The sequence below is a fragment of the Copadichromis virginalis genome, linkage group LG20, assembly GCF_057382275.1.
Source record: "Copadichromis virginalis isolate Kocher_CV1m ecotype Utaka linkage group LG20, C_Virginalis_male_GT1.1, whole genome shotgun sequence".
Lineage (NCBI taxonomy): Eukaryota > Metazoa > Chordata > Actinopteri > Cichliformes > Cichlidae > Copadichromis > Copadichromis virginalis.
In genome coordinates, this window is record NC_140637.1 from 23088521 (window position 1) to 23107882 (window position 19362).

The 19362-nt window shown below is 44.4% G+C and overlaps 1 protein-coding gene across 3 annotated transcripts in view; it reads right to left on the bottom strand.

Moving 5' to 3' along the window:
* zbtb46 (zinc finger and BTB domain containing 46) overlaps positions 1-19362 on the bottom strand; it is a 63367-nt gene that overhangs the window by 5215 nt on the left and 38790 nt on the right. For 2 of the 3 annotated variants that reach the window (XM_085443038.1, XM_085443037.1), the window contains exons 4-7: positions 10648-10929; positions 5656-5993; positions 4148-4190; positions 463-4029 (exon numbers count right to left, since the gene is read on the bottom strand). In XM_085443038.1, the coding sequence (XP_085299164.1) occupies positions 3233-4029; positions 4148-4190; positions 5656-5993; positions 10648-10929 (1460 nt within the window). In that variant the 3' untranslated portion in view covers positions 463-3232. The other variant, XM_085443039.1, reaches the window with a different exon arrangement.

A 19362-nucleotide genomic window follows, 5' to 3' on the forward strand; every position in this document is an offset into this window, starting at 1 on the left:
TAGCTATGTCCATCTTTTATACTGTCTAAGATTGCTTTGAACTAAGTAGCTGGTGTCTGTGAATGCACTATAGCATCTAAATAAGCTGGCCTTTTGTCCAAATCACTTATGGTAATAGCATTGATGTTAAATCAAAGCTTCTACACAGGAATTAACAAACGAGTCGGTAATGTATATATAATGTTTTGTCTGTCTCTTATATATAACATCTTTAAATCTTCACTTTGAGTAAGGTGTAATTTGCTACCTCCTACATGTAAATGAAGGCCTGCACTCACCAGTGTGTGCCTCTTCATGTGCTCCCTTCTGGTGAACTTCTTGCCACAGATTTCACAGGGGTAGGGCCTCTCACCAGTATGGGAGCGCATGTGCCTCTTTAGGATGCACTGGTGCATAGCAGAGAAACTGCAGTAGGGGCACTTGAACTTTTTGCGGATCACCGTGAAGTCATTCACTGAAAGGAGAGAGAAAGGGAGGGAGGATAGAGAGAAAAAAGGGGGAGAGAAAAAAAGAATTGAAGGTTGAGTGAAGCTTGTTTAAATAAACCAACATGTCACTTTTTAGTTACTGCATTTAATTAGCGGCATGGTCTAGAAATGTACCATCAATTCCCATGGTCACCCCAATCCCCGTCAAAGCTACGGTTGCCCTGGCAACAGCTCTTCCTCTATACTAAAGTAATAAAGGCAAAGAGATACTATAAACACATAACACAACAGCCAGTCTGCCTTAGTTGCACTAGAGGGTCTCTTCTATGGACAGCGAAAAACACAGACAGAAAGACAAACACAGACAATGACAAGAAAATAAAATCACCCACACAAAGAAGGAATATTGAGTCACACAAGGGGAGGCAAAATACAACAAATATTAATACCATGTCTTAGTGTTGTGTCGGGGTCTGGTGAATCTTTTATTTAAAGTCTAGATTTAAGTGGTAGCTTAGGTAAAAGACATCGAAGTAAACTGTTTCTCTGTGTTTGTCTGTTTCTAGCCACTGACACAAAGCATATGACTCGGGGAGACTGGAATTGGATTTACGAATACAAAAACACAACAAACACTAATCACGTATAGTTGGGAGTCAAACATACGGTAGGGGTTACAAGCTTTTACAATATATTTACCTCCATCTGCAAATCGACTTCTGCTCTGATTAAATATTCAAGAAGCACATCACAAAAAAAGCATGCAAATACACATGAACTGCACAACAGTTTTGTTTTGTTTTTTGGTTAAAGTGCAAAAGTAATGAGAGAAATATTGCAGTGTGTGTATGTGTGCACATGTGTACATAACACGGATAGCTTCATTGAAGAATAAAAACGGCAGCAACGTTTAAAAATTTCCATCATAGTTTAATTACAGCATAAAATCTACAAGTAGAATCTTGTTTGAAAAGTACAGCTTTTGTACAACACAGGGATGTCAATGAGAAAATCTAGAATGTAGAACAAAATATCTTTCAGTATTTTCACATTTTGCAACAGCACTCAAAAACAGCCTTTCAGTATTTTTCATTTCTACTCAGTGACTGGCTCTGACTATTTCCTGACTTCTGCGAGCCTGCTGCTCTGTCCCGGCTGCTGGCTAGGACAGGGCGTGCTACCTGAAAATGTGGGATTCTGTGGTAGAAAGGATTTGGCATTTAGGAATTCCCCACAGGATATGCACACAACAGGAAGCGGACAGATTCCCAATTGACACCAGTTCTGCTATTCTAAGCACAAAGAAGTTGCAGCTCAGTGTGCTCAAGTGATAATTAGAAGTAAACACAGGTGAATAGCTTCTCTTTGGGCATAGTAATCACAGTATGCGTATACACAATAAACCTATTTACTGTAATTGGGTTTTATCAAGACAGTATCTTGTTGCATGTTAAAGGCCTGCTGTAAACGAAAGAGCGAAAATTTTGGCAGAAATTGGTGTGAATTTACATTAGCAATGGGTTTCAAGCCAGTGTTCAAGCTGATTCCAATAATCCTGCTTCTGCCCATCGACATCCTCCACCACCTCTCTTATTATTCTCCTGCATTTGCCTACTTGTCTCTCTTGATCTCTCATTTTCTACCCCGTGCGCACAACCACACCATTATCTATCTGCAGCCGTGACATCACTAAGATCATCCAGAATCTGCCCTTCATTGCCCACTTCCTCTTCAGATGAGGGGTCAGAGGTTAAGAGGGGCCGGAGCCGTGAAGGACCAATTACTGTCCAGCTCCAACCACACTCAGCCGTTGCAAGAATTACAGATCTGGGAGAGAAGAGATGGACAGAGAAAGAGAAAATGACACCACCCAACCCCCCCTTCCTAGCTGCTACTGATCTATTGTTTTAGCTGGCTTTGTCTTGTTCAGCACATCCCCTCATCTGTACCGATATGACAGTCTTTGACTGAAAGCTGTCATGTCGCACTGAGTTCAAGATACTGTGCTCAATAGCGGTGGATTTTGGGGTCAAATTCTCAAATCGAATGTTTTTGTTCTGTGTTTCAGTTCTTTTATGACAGTTCCTTCTATCAGCTGAGGCGTACTGCCCCTGGCATCAGTCATATTCTCGCCTGGGTTTTTATTCTGTCCTTATGATGCAATGCTACAAAATTCCTGCAGGTGGTGTGGTTGTGTGGGCTGTGACTCAGAGTAATGCCTGGCAGATATCTTTGAATGTCTTTGTGCCCCTAATGCAGGGGTGGACAGAAAGATAAAGATCTCTCTGCCTAAAAAGGAGAGAAGAGTTTAGTCAGACTGGTGGCTGGCGACAGAGAGTGAGACAAGTGGTTAAGGTCGGGGAGGTGGAAACCCCCATCCCCCCCCCAAATCTCTCAACCCGGCACTGCAGTGGAAAGTAATTCACCTGTTCATGGGTACACTCAGTGCTCACTAAAACTATTCGCTCAGTCTAAAAAGACCACATATATTTTCAGTCAAAGGTTTGTTTTAAACGTATCTCTCTTTTTTTTTTGCATAGCAGTTGTGCAGTTTTGACACATTAGTCGTCAGTTTGAGTCACCATTAAAAAAAAAATAGTGACATAAAACTTTGCAAGCAATAGAAAAAGTCCCTAGATATTTATATCCATAATCAACAGACATATGATTTTAAAAGGAACTCTTACTTTGTTACTGCGATGACACCACAGAGTATTTTTTGGCATGAACGTAAAACACATTTGAGGATACACGACTAACTGATGGGTAGGAAATTGTGTAGCGTGCTGCCTGTAATTCCACGCTCAGTTTTCCACATTGATACTGTGATTGTGATTGTCAACCTTCATCTGTTGCGTTACTCGCCACAGTGGGTCTATAGTCCCACCCTGAGACATTTCCATTCCAATGTTGCCTCCCAGTATAGCTCCTGGCACTGACCCCACCTGGCAGCACACCTTTACATGTGTGGCCAGGTTTTTCTGGGTGCTAAAAGCCTTGGCACAGGCAGGGCAGGTGTGCCCTCTCTCTTTGGAGTGAACGGATGACAGGTGCCTGTGTAGGTCTGTGCGGTCTCTAAAGTGTTTCAGACAGTACACACACTGCATCAACTTCTTCTTGAAGTGGATGGTCTTCTCGTGTCGGTCCGCATTAGATTTGAGAGTGAAGCTGGCGGGGCACTGCGAGCACAGGTACCGCGCCGGTGCAGGCTCAGCTACCGCAGGCCGGTATAAAGACTGAAAGGGAAAAGGATGATTTTGCGGATGTTGATGGGGCTGGGTTGGTTGGTGGTGCGGACCTTGGATGCTTGGCCAGTCAAGGGACAAGGCCATCAGAGATAGGGTGTGGCGGTACTCGTGCTCCCTGAGATGCTCCAGGCTGCGGAACAGCCGTTTGCACAGGGAGCAGGCGAACCCCTGTGAGGGCCAGGCACCGTGCTCTGGCACAACCCTTTCCCCTAATCCAGCCTCTTCACCCAGCCCAAGCAGCCCTTTAGTCCCTCTGCCAACCACGGGCACTGACGCAGGCACAGTCAAGCCACCCGCACAACTCCCCTCGCCCATCTGATCCCTCTCGACAGGAGACTGGTCACCTTCCAAGGCTGAAATAGTGAGAAGGATGGTGAGAGTGAAAGTCAGAGAAATAATGAGGTACAATAAGCACAAGCTTAAGTTATCACGACTATTAAATTGTGACAACTTTTATAGCATACTCCATACCTGTGTTGTATTCTTTCGTGTCTTCTTTGTCTTTCGTGCCCTCCTGTAAGCGCAAAACATATCGTTATGTCACACAGGCATATTTATACAGCCTGTATGGAATGTTGTCTGGACATGCAAGAGGAAGGAAGATGGTACAAGCTGTGAAGGCAAGCTTATTTAAAAAATAATTGTAAGAAATGGAGAAACAAAGACATGGAAGCAGAAAATTAAAAAGTAAAGCAAAACAAGGTCATGATTATTCAACGACTTTGAAACTGGAAAGCAAACAGAGAAAAAAATAGTGAATCATTTCTGGATGCTACAGCTGTCTCATGGGCACAGAATGAACAGTTATGCTGAGCTACAGTGTTAATAAATGAATTACAGGAGAGATACTCATAAACTCAAAACTCTCTTGGGTGTAAGCAAGGTGCACCTAAACACCCGTCCCCACACTTTCTTTCCTTCGGCAACTAAACTAAACTCCACTCTTCTTCTTCTACTCCATGCTCCTGCCATTCCTTCACCCCCGCCCATTTGCTCAGCCCCTACACTCCTCCTCCTCCTCCTCCTCCTTCCTCCTCTCTAAGAACAGAACACCATGCACTGGGCAAACAGATGGCTTGTCCGTAGAGATAGGGAGGCTTGTTGGGAGGCAGGTCCACTGAAATCAAATGCTGCTCCTAAATGCTCACCCGCACACACAGCGCACACACATAGACTGGCACAAAACTCACTGCTACACATGCTCATATTGCCATGCTCTCTCTTACACACACACACACACACACACACACACACACACACACACTCTCTCACTCACACACTGAGAAGAACAAACAATCTCCTGGGCTGCGAGAGCAAACCTCTCATTGTCTACTTGTATTGATTCTACTCACTCTCATCACACTACCTTGCCTGTTATCTGCCATCTCTAAGCACACGCTGCCATTGTGACTAGACGTGTCATCACTAATGTAACTACTACGGACTACATTACCACTAATGTTGAGCAAAGACATTTCTGGCTTGAAGGTGAATTCAAGTCTAACTATATTAAAAGATTATTTGAGAAGGGAGACATGAGCGAAGAACTGGCAATCTGAAAGGAAGAGAAAAGCAAACAAAGCATACAGAAAAGAAAGAGCAAACAAAGGAAAAAAATAGCATTTCTTCTCCAGCGAAGCAGGAAATATGCCAAATTCCACAAAGAGAATGAGATACAGAAAGGAATTGAGCAATGATGTGCTAACATTTTAAAAAGAACTCTCTCTGAAATAAGGGTAATATCCCCATTAACCCCCAATTCCTTCTTGCAAAAACTCCTAGCTTGCTCCCACCACATCACTTGCCACTTCCTACCCTCCATCACCTCTCAAACCCCTTCGGTGTGTGCGTGTATAGAAACAGGGTGATGCTGCCCCCTGGATACTTATCTCCACTGTTAGAACTTTTATCTGAGTGGAGTAGCAGTGCCCAGAGAGCAGCCTGTGCCCTGGAGCTGAGCCAGGCTCTGGTACACTTACCTCAGGCAAGGTGGAGGGCTCTGGGCCCTCAGGGGCCTCTTCAACTTCCATGTCCAATCTCTCTGAGTGCAGCAGGGGTGCCCCAGCCCTCAGACCGGGGGCCTCCAGGGGCCGAAGCTCAGAGGGGTGCAGTGGTGTGGGTGGAGTGGGTGGGCAGTATGCTGATGTTGATGTTGTTGATGATGATGATGATGGCGGTAGTGGTGATGATGATGGTGGAAGATGAGGAGGAAGAAGAGGAAGAGGAGGAGGAGAGGAGCCAGCCCCCTGTTTGTTATGAATAGTGGCCCCCGTGGCCCCTGGCCGAAGCGTGCTGCAGTAGTTGTTGGAGTAGAGCCCTGAGGAGCACAGGAAACGAGTCTCACCCACCCACTCACGTACAACTGCAACTCTGCAAGCAGCTGGCCACCAGAACACAACGGGAGAGAGTGGGCAGGGGGGCACACAGAGGCTGCCAGTGCTACACTATCAAACACTATGCAGAGGGGGAGGAAGAAAAACTCTGAAGTTTCACTTTCCACCAGCCAAGGGGAAAGGGTTAGGGCTTCTCTTCTCTCTTTCTCTCTCTTTTTTTTTCTTTCGCTCCTCTGCTCTCCTTCTCCTTCCACCCACATGCGTGCGCAGAGGATGGCAGCGGGTGTGTGTTTTGTGAGTGTGTATGTGCCATGTTGTGTGAGTAAAATGCATATAAGGAGAGGGCTTGAGGATCCTCTGTAGCGTGGAAGGAGATTGTTTTGGAGAGGAGCCATCTTGCAGCTCAAGTGAAGATTTTTTTTTTTTTGTGCACGCAGGGTAAAGGACGACTACATCGACCATGTAAGATGTTTACCAGCAACAAGTTAAGACACGCTGGATAAAATTTCAATTTTTTTCACAGAACCTTTAGCTTTCCACAACTATTCACACAGAGCCTTTTTTCTGCTACATTAATATCACCATTAGCTGGTACTGAGAGCGCATTTCTTTTTTTCTCTCTTTCTTCGCTTTGATTAATAGTGTGTATTAATCAAAGCATAATGTATCGCAAGATTCTCTAGACAGTGCGTGTACGCATGCAAGCGTGTGCAAATGTGGGCAGCATTTTGGGGAATGTCTCCAGAGTTATGCAGTGGGTTAGCCATTCATTGCCCTCCTCTGCACAACGGACAGAATCACACAACCATGAGGCTCGGCCGTGGATGGATTCCTGGAATGTTAAACTACCGCACCCGACACTCCCCACTCCCACTCACTGAGAACACACACAAATGCTTAACTCCCCATCTCTTCTTCCCCACCCCATCAGTGACAGGGGAAACAGCATTAACAGCGAAGAGGAAGTAGAGACCGAGAGTAAACGGATGAGATACAGGTGAAAGGGAGTAGCTCATTAACAAATGGTGTTCTGGCAGTAGACGGTTCTCAGGAAAGGGCTTTCATGGAATAGTTAATCAGTTTTGGTTCAAGCCTCTTGCAGAAATGCAACATGTAACTGAATATATTACAGTGTCGTATCACTGAGTTTAATATTTCAGTTGTGTCTGGCAAGCTTTAAAGTATGCAAATAGCAGTCAGCTGACTGCCTGCACAGCGGCAAGAAAAAAGAAAGACAAGAAAAAAGTAAAATAATTGCATTACTTAAACATGGCTCAATAGGAACTAACATACAATCGTCATCCCTTTCTTTCACCTGCCATCCCAATGGAGTCTGTACTTATTACATCTGTTTAGGCTTTAGGGAAGCAATTACTGGAAGGTGACTGACCAAGGTTACTAATTAACTAAAAAGCTCTGTAAGTTTGTTAGGTGAAAATAGCAAGATTGGATTGGATTTTACCTCTCTGTAACCTCACGGAAAAAGGCTTAATGACACATGGCTAGTCATAACCTTTGGACAGTGTTGTTTACTTTTTATTATTTGAAAAACTATATGAACAAAAGACCGTGCAGGTTCGGGTTCATGGCAGCTTTGTGCACATCCGCGTATTAGATCCCTCCACTTGCAGGTAAGACCTGTTGAATCCAAAAAAGTTGATATATAAAGTAGACTCAATTTGAAAATCCAAGTCTGGATTAGATTCATTTCCATCTGCTTTTTGAATTAACCCTCACTGTTCTTCCTTTACAGTTGCAGTACCAAAAAAAAGAGAGAGAGAGCCAGAAGACAAGCTATATAGGATCCATTTGTTAAATTTGGAACAAAATTTGTGTCACAATCATAAATAAATTTTGAAAATCTCTTGGCAGTAGCTGTGGAATGAATGGTAGCTAGTGCACAGAGGTGAGTCAATTTTTAAAAGTAGATGTGAATTGATGAGAGCTGGCAATGGAGGGAAAAGTTCAATAATGTCAGTATAATCTCTATAGTTAATTGGATGTTCCTAACATCCTGTACATGGTGGCAGTGTGGGCAGGTGTGCAGGGATGGTTTTGCAAAATCCATTGTCTGGAATTGACTCTGACGCACAGAGGGGTAGTGGGGCCAAATCCCATTGATCTTAATTGGATTTTGGAGGTTGATTGACATACACACTGATTCCACTGTATTTTGGCATGTGGTCCGTGACCCATGCAAAGGATAGCAAAAAGAGAAGCTGTGCATTTTAATTCCATGTCCTGTCAACAAGATGGGGGTCGAATCAGTTTGACTTGCTACATACAGAGAGAGATATTTCCAGTATGATCTTATTTTTGGATGCGTGGATGTTTAGCAGAAACCCGGTTTATTAAATCGTCAGTTATGTCGGGGGAAAAAAAAGAATGAGAGAAAGAGGAACAAGATGAAAGGGTGTGGGAGGTGGTAGCTCTATGTCAAGGCCTTTTGCTTATATGCAAGCCTCTCTGGAATTGGGACAGGTGACCTTGCTCTGCCTCCTCCGCGCCTAGATCAATACTTTCCCACTATTTTAGACCAACATGCTTTGATGCTCCACAGCTGAAGTAAAAGAGGGGGGGAAGAGACAAGAGTGAGACAAATATGGAGGAACTGCAAGAGCTGGCCAAAAGGGGAGGGAGTGAGGGAGAGTGTGAGGGATGAGTGTTAAGGAGGGGTGAAGGAGAAATAGATGGAGGAAAGGAGGGACGGATAGCGTGAGGGGGAGTACAGGAGGGAAAAAGGACAGGAAGGATGTTAAGATGGGTTGAAGGAGAAGCGGGAGGAGAACAAGAGGAGGGGAGGGGAAAGGGCTGAATGGAAGGAGGGAGGCAGGGAGCAGTGATCTGTCAAACCAGGCAGACTTATCCTCCGCCCAGTAATCTGAGGTACAGTGTTTGTTTATTTTCTGTCCTCATTTAGACACAGGGACAGACCTGGGGAGGGAGGGGAGGATGTTGGCCATCTCGACAGGCCCATTTCCCCAACCCCTATTGTGTAGGGAATAGAAAATAGGGTTTGGCTAACCAAAACCCTCCCTGAGGTTTCTTTGGTGACAACTAAAATACAGATATAGTGCTCATTCAATGTGTTTTTTTTTCCATGCACAGAGCAAATGATTAACATTCTCTGAATTCTCCAAATCCCCTATTCATATAGTCAAGGCTGAGTGTATCTGTAAAGTCTGAGTGTGTATCAGAAAGCCTCTTCTTCTCTTTTCTGAGGCTTGTGAGGCTGTCTATCTGTGCTGTGACAGCATCCGATTCTCCTCTTTAAGCCAACAGAAACATCTCAATCCCACACACTTAACACTGACACAAAAGGAACGATGTGATGTGGCGTGCATGTGCGAGCGCGTGCAACTGCGAATGTGTGTTTTGGTCTATTAAGTCTTGGCCCTGTCTTTTATTTTGTAGGTGAGTGGGGCTCAACTGAAAAGACATGACTAGGCTCAGAGTTGTACCCTTCCTTTGCTTTTCTTCCGCTCACAAAAACAGGCAGAACTCGGGACAAAAGATCCAATTACTAGACTGTAAAAGCTAAAGAAACAAACACACGAGTTGAATACACACATGCGCGCGCACACAAATGTGCCCACGCGGACGTGGACTCAAGCAAATGCGTGCTCACACTGGGACACACACACACACACACACACACACACACACACACACACACACACACACACACACACACAGTTTAACACCCTCATTGAAGGCAGAAAAAACTGACAGAACAAAGAAAAAAAAATCTCTTGTTAACACAGACAAATTAAGCACCAATGCGGCCGCTTATTGATCTATTATTGATATGATTAGGAAATGATTTATTACAGTGTAACAGGAAAAATTCTGTGATTTAAGAGCTTATTTTACTAATTTTAGCTGAGCATATCAGATTTTAAAGAGAAGAATAATTATTGGTTGCTCGGTCGTGCACAGATATATAACAAGAAGCAAAGATTTGTAGCGAACAAATAGGTGAAGATCACCTTTTTATTGCTTGCTGTAATTGTGTTCTTTGTTTATGACATTTGGTGAGTTTGGATGTATTTGTTCATTTTGAAAGACCTTCTAACAGCTTGCAGAGATTTATATATTGTAGTTGGAGCAATTCGGTAAGTAAATATCTGAACAGTTGCTGCTGCACTGTTGTGTTATTTTGCTGCGGTGAAATACAGCCGTAGACCCACTGATACCCACAAAGAAACTGTCACATAAAACCAAACAAATTTTCTCGAGACAGCACGAGCGATCCCAGCAAAATGTTCTCTCACTGAGTCACTGCTGACTAGTCATCACTGGCATTACCACACAAACTGGTTACACACTCAAGTGGCACCACACACGCACACACACACACACGCGTGCACCAATATGCACACACAATTGCACACACAGGGATTCAGAGTTATCCAGATAACAGTGGCTGATGAGGGAAAGTACTACAACAGAGGAGGCGCATGCCAGAAGCAGTCACGCCTATATGTTTTATGTATCGCAGGTGACTACGTAAGCAGGTAGTCAAAGATAAAGTAGTAGAAAATTTGTGTATGTCTAAGTTATATTGAGGTGTGTGTGTGTGTGTGTGTATGTGTATAACAATCAGGGTGAGTGCAGTGTTAGTAAATAGTGACTTACAAGACAGGGAGTGTCCTCCTTTGGGCAGGTACTCATACAACAAGGGGTTATCATCTCCCATCATCTCAGCCCGCAGTGACAGCAGGCTGTTCTTACTCATCAGCGCTGCCTTCAGATTGGCTACAGATGAGATTGTTCCACCCCCGGCTCCTCCCCCGGCCTCCTCCAATTCGTTGGTGCCCAGGAAGCTGGGCTCTGTGGCAAGAGGCTCTTCCTGTTTGAGGAAGAAGTCGAGGCGTTCGCCACGGCTGTCTGAGCTGTTGGGTTCAGTCACGTCTGCCCCTGAATAGAGATGAAGTAACAGAAGACGGGTGAGGTTCTTGTGTCCTTATACAACTAAAAATGAGTGACATTAAAATGCTATTCAAGCTCAAGCTGGTGTTTTAAATCACTGAAGCACTGTTTTAATATATTTGAGGGATTATATGTTTCTCTATAGGATGAAAATTCCATCACTTTTGACACTGTGAAGCATCTCCAAAGGGGATAAACAGCGATGGCCAAACTACAAAAAACAAGAAAAAAAGTTGACACTTTTAGGTTTCACCTGACAGTGATAACAGCCTGAGTGAAAGCACAAAAAAACACCATATTAAACCAATCCTTTCAACCCTCTCAGCCAAGTCATCGTTTACACCCAGTGTTTTTGGTAGCGACTACCAACACGTCACCACTCTGATTCATCCCTCGCTCTCCTCGACTCCCTAACATACCTCATCATCGCCAGTCAACAAAAATACAGAGAGATCATAAAGAGACAGTGTGAGACCGAATGGCAGACACAGACGTGATCCATGTGTGCGCGCGTGTTTATGCGCTATGCCTGTGAGCGTGTGTGCTTGAGTGTGTGTGTGTGTGTGTGTGTGTGTGCGCGTGTGTGCATTTAGCCATCAGACTCGTTGAAAGCAGAGAGAAGCTGTCAGCAGTAGACATGTCGCTGGAGGTTCCACTGTAGATCTACAAGACTGTCAGACCACACTGCTGACGACAGCTCTGCTCAGCACACACACACACGCAAACAAAAACACACACAAATACAGACACAAACACACTTTTATTACCTCCTAATTGACATTTAGCTGATGACAGGTTGCTTTCTCCAACAAAGAAGTAGACAAAAATACACACCAGGCACATCACTGGCTTAGAGTCTTTGAAAGAATGGCTTGTCTACATCTAAAACAAACACAGAGACTTCTGAGAGCTAATGCAGACTTGAGTCTTGCCTTAAGGAGAGGGGTGTGTGTACATAATTATGTGTGACTGTTCTGGACAGAAACCTTCTGACATCCTAATATATAAGTTTACCGTTGCACAGCGCCCATGCAGCGACAGCTGAAATCACACTCAGAGCTAATGGGGAATAAACAGAGTGAGGACAGTAACTAGGGTGATGCGGGGGCACTGAGAACAGAAACGGGTGGGGAAGCAAAAGAGGAAAGAAAACATGAAAAAATTTAATGGAAGCAAGAAAACAAAATAGCCCTATTGTTCATTTTAACTACAGTTGGGCAGTGTTAAGTGTTTCCTGTGCAGCCTGGTGGCCGTCTGCTGCAGGGGAGTCAAGGTGACAAAGACAGTAGTTTGGCTCCACGTCTGGAATACCGATGGGTATACAGCTTTTTCTCAGCTTACTAGGTCAATGCTGACCACCCTCTCTCTCTCCCTCTCTCACACACAGACACAGGGAAACTGTCAGTCATTTTTCATGCTCGGGATAGATAAATGATCCCAGATCAGATGGATGGATACACGTTCTGTATGCATGGCTGCACATATAGATCTGAAAGGTGTAGAGAGATATGAGTGAGATATTGAGGATGGGCCGCCTCAGATGAGAGTGATATACATACGAAGTAATCAGTAGTCATCAAACGGCTAGCTAACGTATCACAAGATATAAAAAAAAAATAAGGGTAGGGGGAGTAAAGAGGGAAAAAAAGAGGAGGCATGGGCAGCGTAGAAAGAGATAAAGGAATAAAAAAGGCAAGGGAGTGTAAAAGCGGGGGTGTTGAGCTGTGGAGGAAGCACAGATGATACACACAAGACACACATGCGTGCATCCACGCACACCCCCGTCCCACCCGCACACACACACAAAGTTAATTAAGGAGGGGGTGTAGGGGTTGACGCACAGGGCATGAGGTGCAGGAATTCATTAGAGCTCTGCCCCCTCCTTCAGTGGGCAGCCCAGCAGCCACAGGAGTCAATCAATAACATAGATCTGCTGTTGGCCAACAACAGCACACACACACACACACACTTGCACAAATACACACATATATGGAGAAAGAAGAGGCAGACAAATGGAAGGAGAGAGGGAAAAGAGGGTCATCTCTGACCCCTATCTCCTTCCACTCATCTGTTCATTGGGTGAGTGAATGACCCCAGAACGGTTTCCCAGCATCCCCTTAGACACGTGCATCTACAGATGGAACATATCCGCACTCCTCACAGTCATACAGTAACAATCCTTCAGTCACACATTGTAGATTGAATGGAAGGGTTATGGAAGAGTGATTGCTTCATGGTCTCCTTGCAGATGCCGGTCTAACTTCTGTCTTGCACAGAAAAATGTGTGAAATGAATTTTTGTATTTGATGCATTAGTGAGCCACTTTCCCTTGCCTGCAACATGCAGTGCCATATCCTGTTTTTCTGAGGATATACTCACATATCCGGGACTAAGCGGGAGATATTAGAAATTAGTATTCAGCTGATCGCAAACAGGCTTCCTCGCTAAATAATCGCAATATACGGTATAATCCGCCTTTACTTATGTAAGCTTTATCGGGCCTGCGTAGATGCTGTCTTACTTAAACCTCATCCTGTTCTTACAGATAAAATCATTTACCACACCAGAACCAGTCGCACCTAATCCCATGCGCGCAGCTTATGGATTTCATCATACATGTGCCGGGTTTGGTTGAGGATTTGTAGATACACATATTGTGGTATCTTTCAAAGGCAATAGGTTTATCCCGAGTTTTAGAGACACTGTGGTTACATCATTCCTTTGTGCACATATGCTGAGTGTTAACGTACCGGTTGTCATGAGGCAACCTATGAATTTCAATGGCGTGGAATATGGCTTTGAACTGCGTGGTCAGATACAAAAAAAAACAATAGCATTTTCCTCGTCTTTTTTTCCCCCTCCTCTTTTCTTCTGCCTTTACAGTGCAGCGGTCTCTGTACAGTGAAGGGAATTTTCATTTTCCCCTTCATAAAAGAGTCCGAATAATTTAGATTTCTGCTCTCTGAAGAGATCTTCCGTTTAATTTGGTTGCCATGGTAGCCGGGCACCCTTGGCTTCAACATTTATGCTAAATAAAACCCCCTTTTAAAAAGAGAGACACATATGTGGAAATGGTGGGTTCTCTTTGTTCATGTGTGTGTTTTGGGTGCATGTGCGCGCGCATGAGCGATGCTGCAAGCTATGCAGGGGCTTGAGTGGGAAAAAGCAAAGGAGGAATAAGACTTGCCTTGGAAATAAAATAGGTGTGCGCTGAACTATACTTCAAATGTGTTATGAGGAATCCTGAATTTATCATCCATTGAGCGAGTTACGGCTAATGGATAGAAGATAGAGTTTTATGCGCTGTGGTTGGAGGCTGCACTGTATCTAAGTGATATGTGTGTGTGTGTTTCACAAGGGGAGTTGTGTTACTAGAGAGCACGCTTTGACGCAGTAAAAAGGAGGAGAGAGAAGGCCTGAAAAGGGAGGGAAGGGTCGGGTGACCCAGTTTGACCTCTGATCTTCTGTTCTGATTGTGTGTGTGCGGGCGGGTGTTTGTGTGTGTTTCGCGCTACAAATGCCTCCCTCTTCTCTAAATGAAGCCTGACACTGTTTTGGGAGGGAGTTTCCATTTTCCAAATATAAAGATTCTAATAGATTTAAAAAAAAAAAAAAAAGAAAGAAAGAAAAAAAGGCACAAAACTCCCCCCAAAAAGATTTCTACAGGTTTCGCACTCAAGCGCACATGACCTGGCTAATGATGGACACGCTCCTTCAACACCTCGAGTCACAAACACACACTCACATAACTCACCCCGCCTTCAAATCAACAGAGACAGTAACCAAACACAATGGAGAGAAAAAGTCCTGGGTGGTTAAGCAACGAGTTACTGAGGCTTGACGACCACAAGAGAGCTGTCAGAGAAGAAAGTAGGGCTTGTGTGCATGTTTGAGTATGAGAGAGCGCAAACAAAGGAGAAAGACTCTCTCAATGTGTATCTCTCCATGCATATATGTGCGCATGTGTGCGTGAGAGACAGCGGAGGATACAGAAAGAAGCCTTGCCCCAAGTCGGCCCGGTTAATGGCTTGACCAGCCTGAGGTTGAAAAGGACAAGGCATTACAAGAGCCGTGTTGCTCACAAGACTGTGAGCAACACGCGCGCCGCCGTCACAGCGTCAAGCTTCCAAATGAGAAAATGAAAGTCTCTCCTTCACCTTTTATTACAAACAGTTTCGTACGCTGAACCTGTGATTAGTGCCTGTTTGTCCTCGAGTGGACAAAGAGGGGAGGGAAGGTGGAACTTGCTTCCTCAGCATGCCAGAGTTTGAGAGGGTAAAAAAGTAATTTCAGCTAAGAAGGGGGAGTGAGGCACTAAAACAGCTCAAGAATTCAGAGGCAATTTAAAAAGCAGTGTGGGAGAGGAGAATGAAAAAAATGCTGGGTTAAAAAGGAGGGAGGATGGAAAGTAAAAGAGGTTGTTATCCTCTCTCTCTCTCTCTCGCTGTTGCTTTCTTTCTCTGTTGTTTTTAGGGACTAGCCGGGCCACAACCTCCAGGAGAGATAGGGAAGGATGGGTGGGTGGGTGGGTGGTGGTGGGGAGGTGGATAGGGAGGGCAAGCATAAATCAAGCAGTGCCTGAAGGCTTTAGAGGAGGGAGGGACAGAGGGAAGAAAGTGGTAAAGGACAGGAGAGAGAAAGAGAGAGAGAGAGTGAGATGATGGTGCTGGTAGTGATGGTGGTACTGCTGGGGGCTCGGAGGAAAAAGAGAGAGTGTGGGTGGAGGGGAGGAGAGGAGAAAAGAGAAGAGGAGCACAACGATTGCAAGAGTGGTGGGGTGAGAGGTGGACGGTGGGGTGATGGAGCGTGGGTGGGTGGGTGAGTGAAGGGGAAGCGAGGAGAGGTGAGGGGGAGGTTACAGAGGCTCCGGGAGGGAGGGTTGGGTGGTGACGGTGGGGGCGAACGAGCGAGTGTGAGAGTAGGCTACGGAAAGCCAGCTAAATTTGAAAACGCTTGCCTTTCTCTGTGCTTTTGCCCGTGTCTACATGAAGACGGCAATGCTAAACAACCACAAGATGCAAGCATGTGGGCAGAATTAATCAGGATGTGATCTCACGTAATCTGGCTACGGTGCAATATCTGGCCACGGTTAACCTCCTCAAGTGTTTTTCCAGTGCATTTGTATTCACGAGGGGGATATACGTGTATTTCTAGGTAGGATTTATCCCTTTTTAAAATGGCGGTCACACTTCAAAGCAGTGCAGCACAATTCATCGACACATCCGTAGGCCCACCTACCCGCAGGTGTCAAGCTAACAGCTAACACTTCGGCCAGCCTCTTTTGCACTTATTCTCGCTTACCGTTTCCTTTCTGTGGCTTACGTGTTATATAAATATCACTGAGCTGAGCATTGTAGATCACATCATTCAACAGGGAGTGACTTAAGAAGAATAAGCTGTCCAAATGAGAACAGTTGGATTTGCTTGATCCTTAATGGATCAGTGCTCTAAGTTCCAAGAAGTTCTCAGACTAAATATTCAGATTGGTTGCTCGTTAGCGTCCATATGGGAGGTTTAGCTCGTACCTTCTGAAGCCTCCCATGTAAGTTGTGGCAGTGGCACAAACACAAATGACTCTCAGCCAGGTCCTCTTAAGTGTCACTTTTACTCGCAGTTTGATTTTCTTCTTGAGGTTGATAATGGAGCTTGATGAATGATGTAGTTAGTGTTAGGAAAATGTCATGGTTGAATTGCAAACTTTTGCAATGCCAAACACACATAGGGCAGGGCTCCATGCTCTGTTTCTTAGGTGCCACGTTTTTCTACGTATACAAGTGACAACCCTGGCATGCATTTTATATCTACTTAGTCACATGCTTCCCTTTAAAATGGAAATGACCTTGTCTGTCATTTAATACACTTTCTTTAAACACACTAAATATATTTGTACCTTTAACTTCTGCCTCGCACCTGTCTGCTCTTTTGTGGACCAATCTGTATTCTGACAGAATAGATTCAATAAAAAAAATGTCAGAACACAGCATACGAGCAGCACTTTTTTTGTAATGACCTGATGTCCCTTTTCCTGCCCTTTTAAATGCTGGTATGCACAGGACTTTCATCCACCAGTAAAAGCATAATGGAAAGTATGTGAACCACTAGTATCAGAGATTTCTAATGACATACAGGTAAAAGGTAGCGTCAGTTCAGTCAAACAATCCCAGCTGGTGGAGGATATCATTGTCAGCTGACGTGGGGTTATGGCTCAGCTGATATCCTTCTACACATCCAATTAGAAAATCTCATTTAGGCCATGCTGTTTAGGCAATTTTCTGTTGATTTGAATGCTCACCATAGTGGAGTTTCGTTTCATTTATAATTCTAAAAGGCTGAATTCTGAAGCATTTTGATGAGCCTTTATCGTTAATTTGCTTTTGTAAAACTACTGGCTTGAAGGACCTCTGTGTGTACAGAAGGCCTAACTAAGTATTCACATCTGACTCATCTTTGATGGTCTGTGATCACTGTTCTTTTTTTTACTTGGCTAATTTTTGGACAGTAGAAAGAGAAAAATATCTAAATTAGAAAAAGAAATTGTATCTTAAAGACGGCTGTGTATGCCTCTTTCCTTAACACAAGTCAGTGAGGCACAGTTCTGTTAAGGCCAGTGGACTAGAGATCTATTTTTCTACAGTTTAAGTGTTTGAGCGTGGACAGAGATCTTCACAAAATGCCACAAAGCAGTTGTTTATCCACACTGTCAAAATTAGCTGTGGACGTAGTCTGAGTGAATGACTGAAGGAAGGGAGGGAAAGAAGAGCGGGTGAGTGCGTGGGGGATGGAGGATTGCAGGGCTCAAGGTAATCTGGGGAGTTAATGCAGCTTAGAGGGACTGAGAGGAGTGGGAGGGAGGTAGAGAGAGGGAGAGAGGGGGAGTGATGGCAGAGAGAGAGAGAGAGAGAGAGAGGGAATATAAAAATAATAGGGTCAGCAGGGAAAGAGAGGGAGAGAGAAATAAATGAAGATATATCAGAAACAAAAAAGCCAAAGCAACTGAGGGGGTAGACAAAAAAGAGAGAGAGAGAGAGCGGGGAGTGTACAAGCTGGTGAGATAGGGAAAGAGAGAGAGCGATCCGAGTAAGTGCGTGAGATAAAGAGTGGGCTAATGAAAGGTAGGGTGAGGCTGAGTGAGTTGGCGGGCAGGAGGGAAGTCGACAGAGAGAGAACGAAAGAGAGCGGGGGAGAGGTCTGCATGGGGAAAGAATGCTGGGTGGGGAAGGAAGGCAGACACGCAGGGCTTTGTGCTAAGAGCAAAAAGAGAGAGATTGAGAAAGAGTGAGAGGTTATGTCTTGGATTTATACATGGGAGAGGACCCGGCTCCAATGCCCCCGTCCAGCCCAGTCAGGGTTGTATTTTGAAGGGTGAGTTGGGACACGGAGATATTGAGAGGAGGGATAATGGAAAGTGGAGGAGGAAAATGACAAACACTCAGGGTGGGGATGGTATAGCCTGTGGGTTACTGGTGTGTGGGTTAACACAATATTTGACTCACACTGACCAACAGAAAAGCTCGAGTCTAACTATCCAGCCGGTATAATCTTTTTACTGCTCGGTGGAAATAAATTTAAGACAAGTTTAAGAAGCAAACAAAGTTGGCAAATGTCAAAAATATTTCCAGCTGGACATCCTGGAGCAGGTTGTGGAACTATAAATGAGATAAATGGCATATTAATGTCCACATATTCAAGAGAGTTCAGTGGTGAGGAAAAATGGTATATTATATTTTCTTAAAAATATCTCACCTTTCCACAAACTCACCACATAGTTGTGATGGAAGTTTCTGGAACTGATTACAGATACCACTGCCTACTTACCTACTTAAAATTACAACAATATGATTATTTCATTTCATTTCAGAAACAATTAGTCATGAAACCAATAATTCAAAACACCTGATTAACGAAAAATCATTAATAAATCATTTGCACTGGACCCAAGTGTACAGAGACTCTTATTTAATGTTTTTAGATTTCTTCAAATTTAGCACTCGGTTGTGTGCAGACAATTGCATTTAAATTCATTTGGTTAATGTTTTATATCCAAAGAACGGCAGCTCGAATGCTCCCACCAAGTGACTGCCTGACAAATGTGCAAACACACAACACAACACATGCACTGCAGTCATACAATACAGTCACAACAGGTGAGCGGGGAGCGGGCGACCAGAACAAAAGTTACTCCACAACCCACCAGTGTCACTGTGCTCCATCCACACAGGAACACTTCACAAAGTGGGAAGCATAGGGAGTTACATGTACTCTGGAGAGCATTAGCTTGCTGTGGAGCTGCCCAGTGACCAGAGAGGCTATTGCCCCTCTTCCCTTCTCTCTGCTCATCTCTCCCATCTCATAACATTAAGACTGTGCCTCTGTGCTTGTATCCTTGGCAACCTGCCTCCAACAATGGAGGCAGAGAGCTCT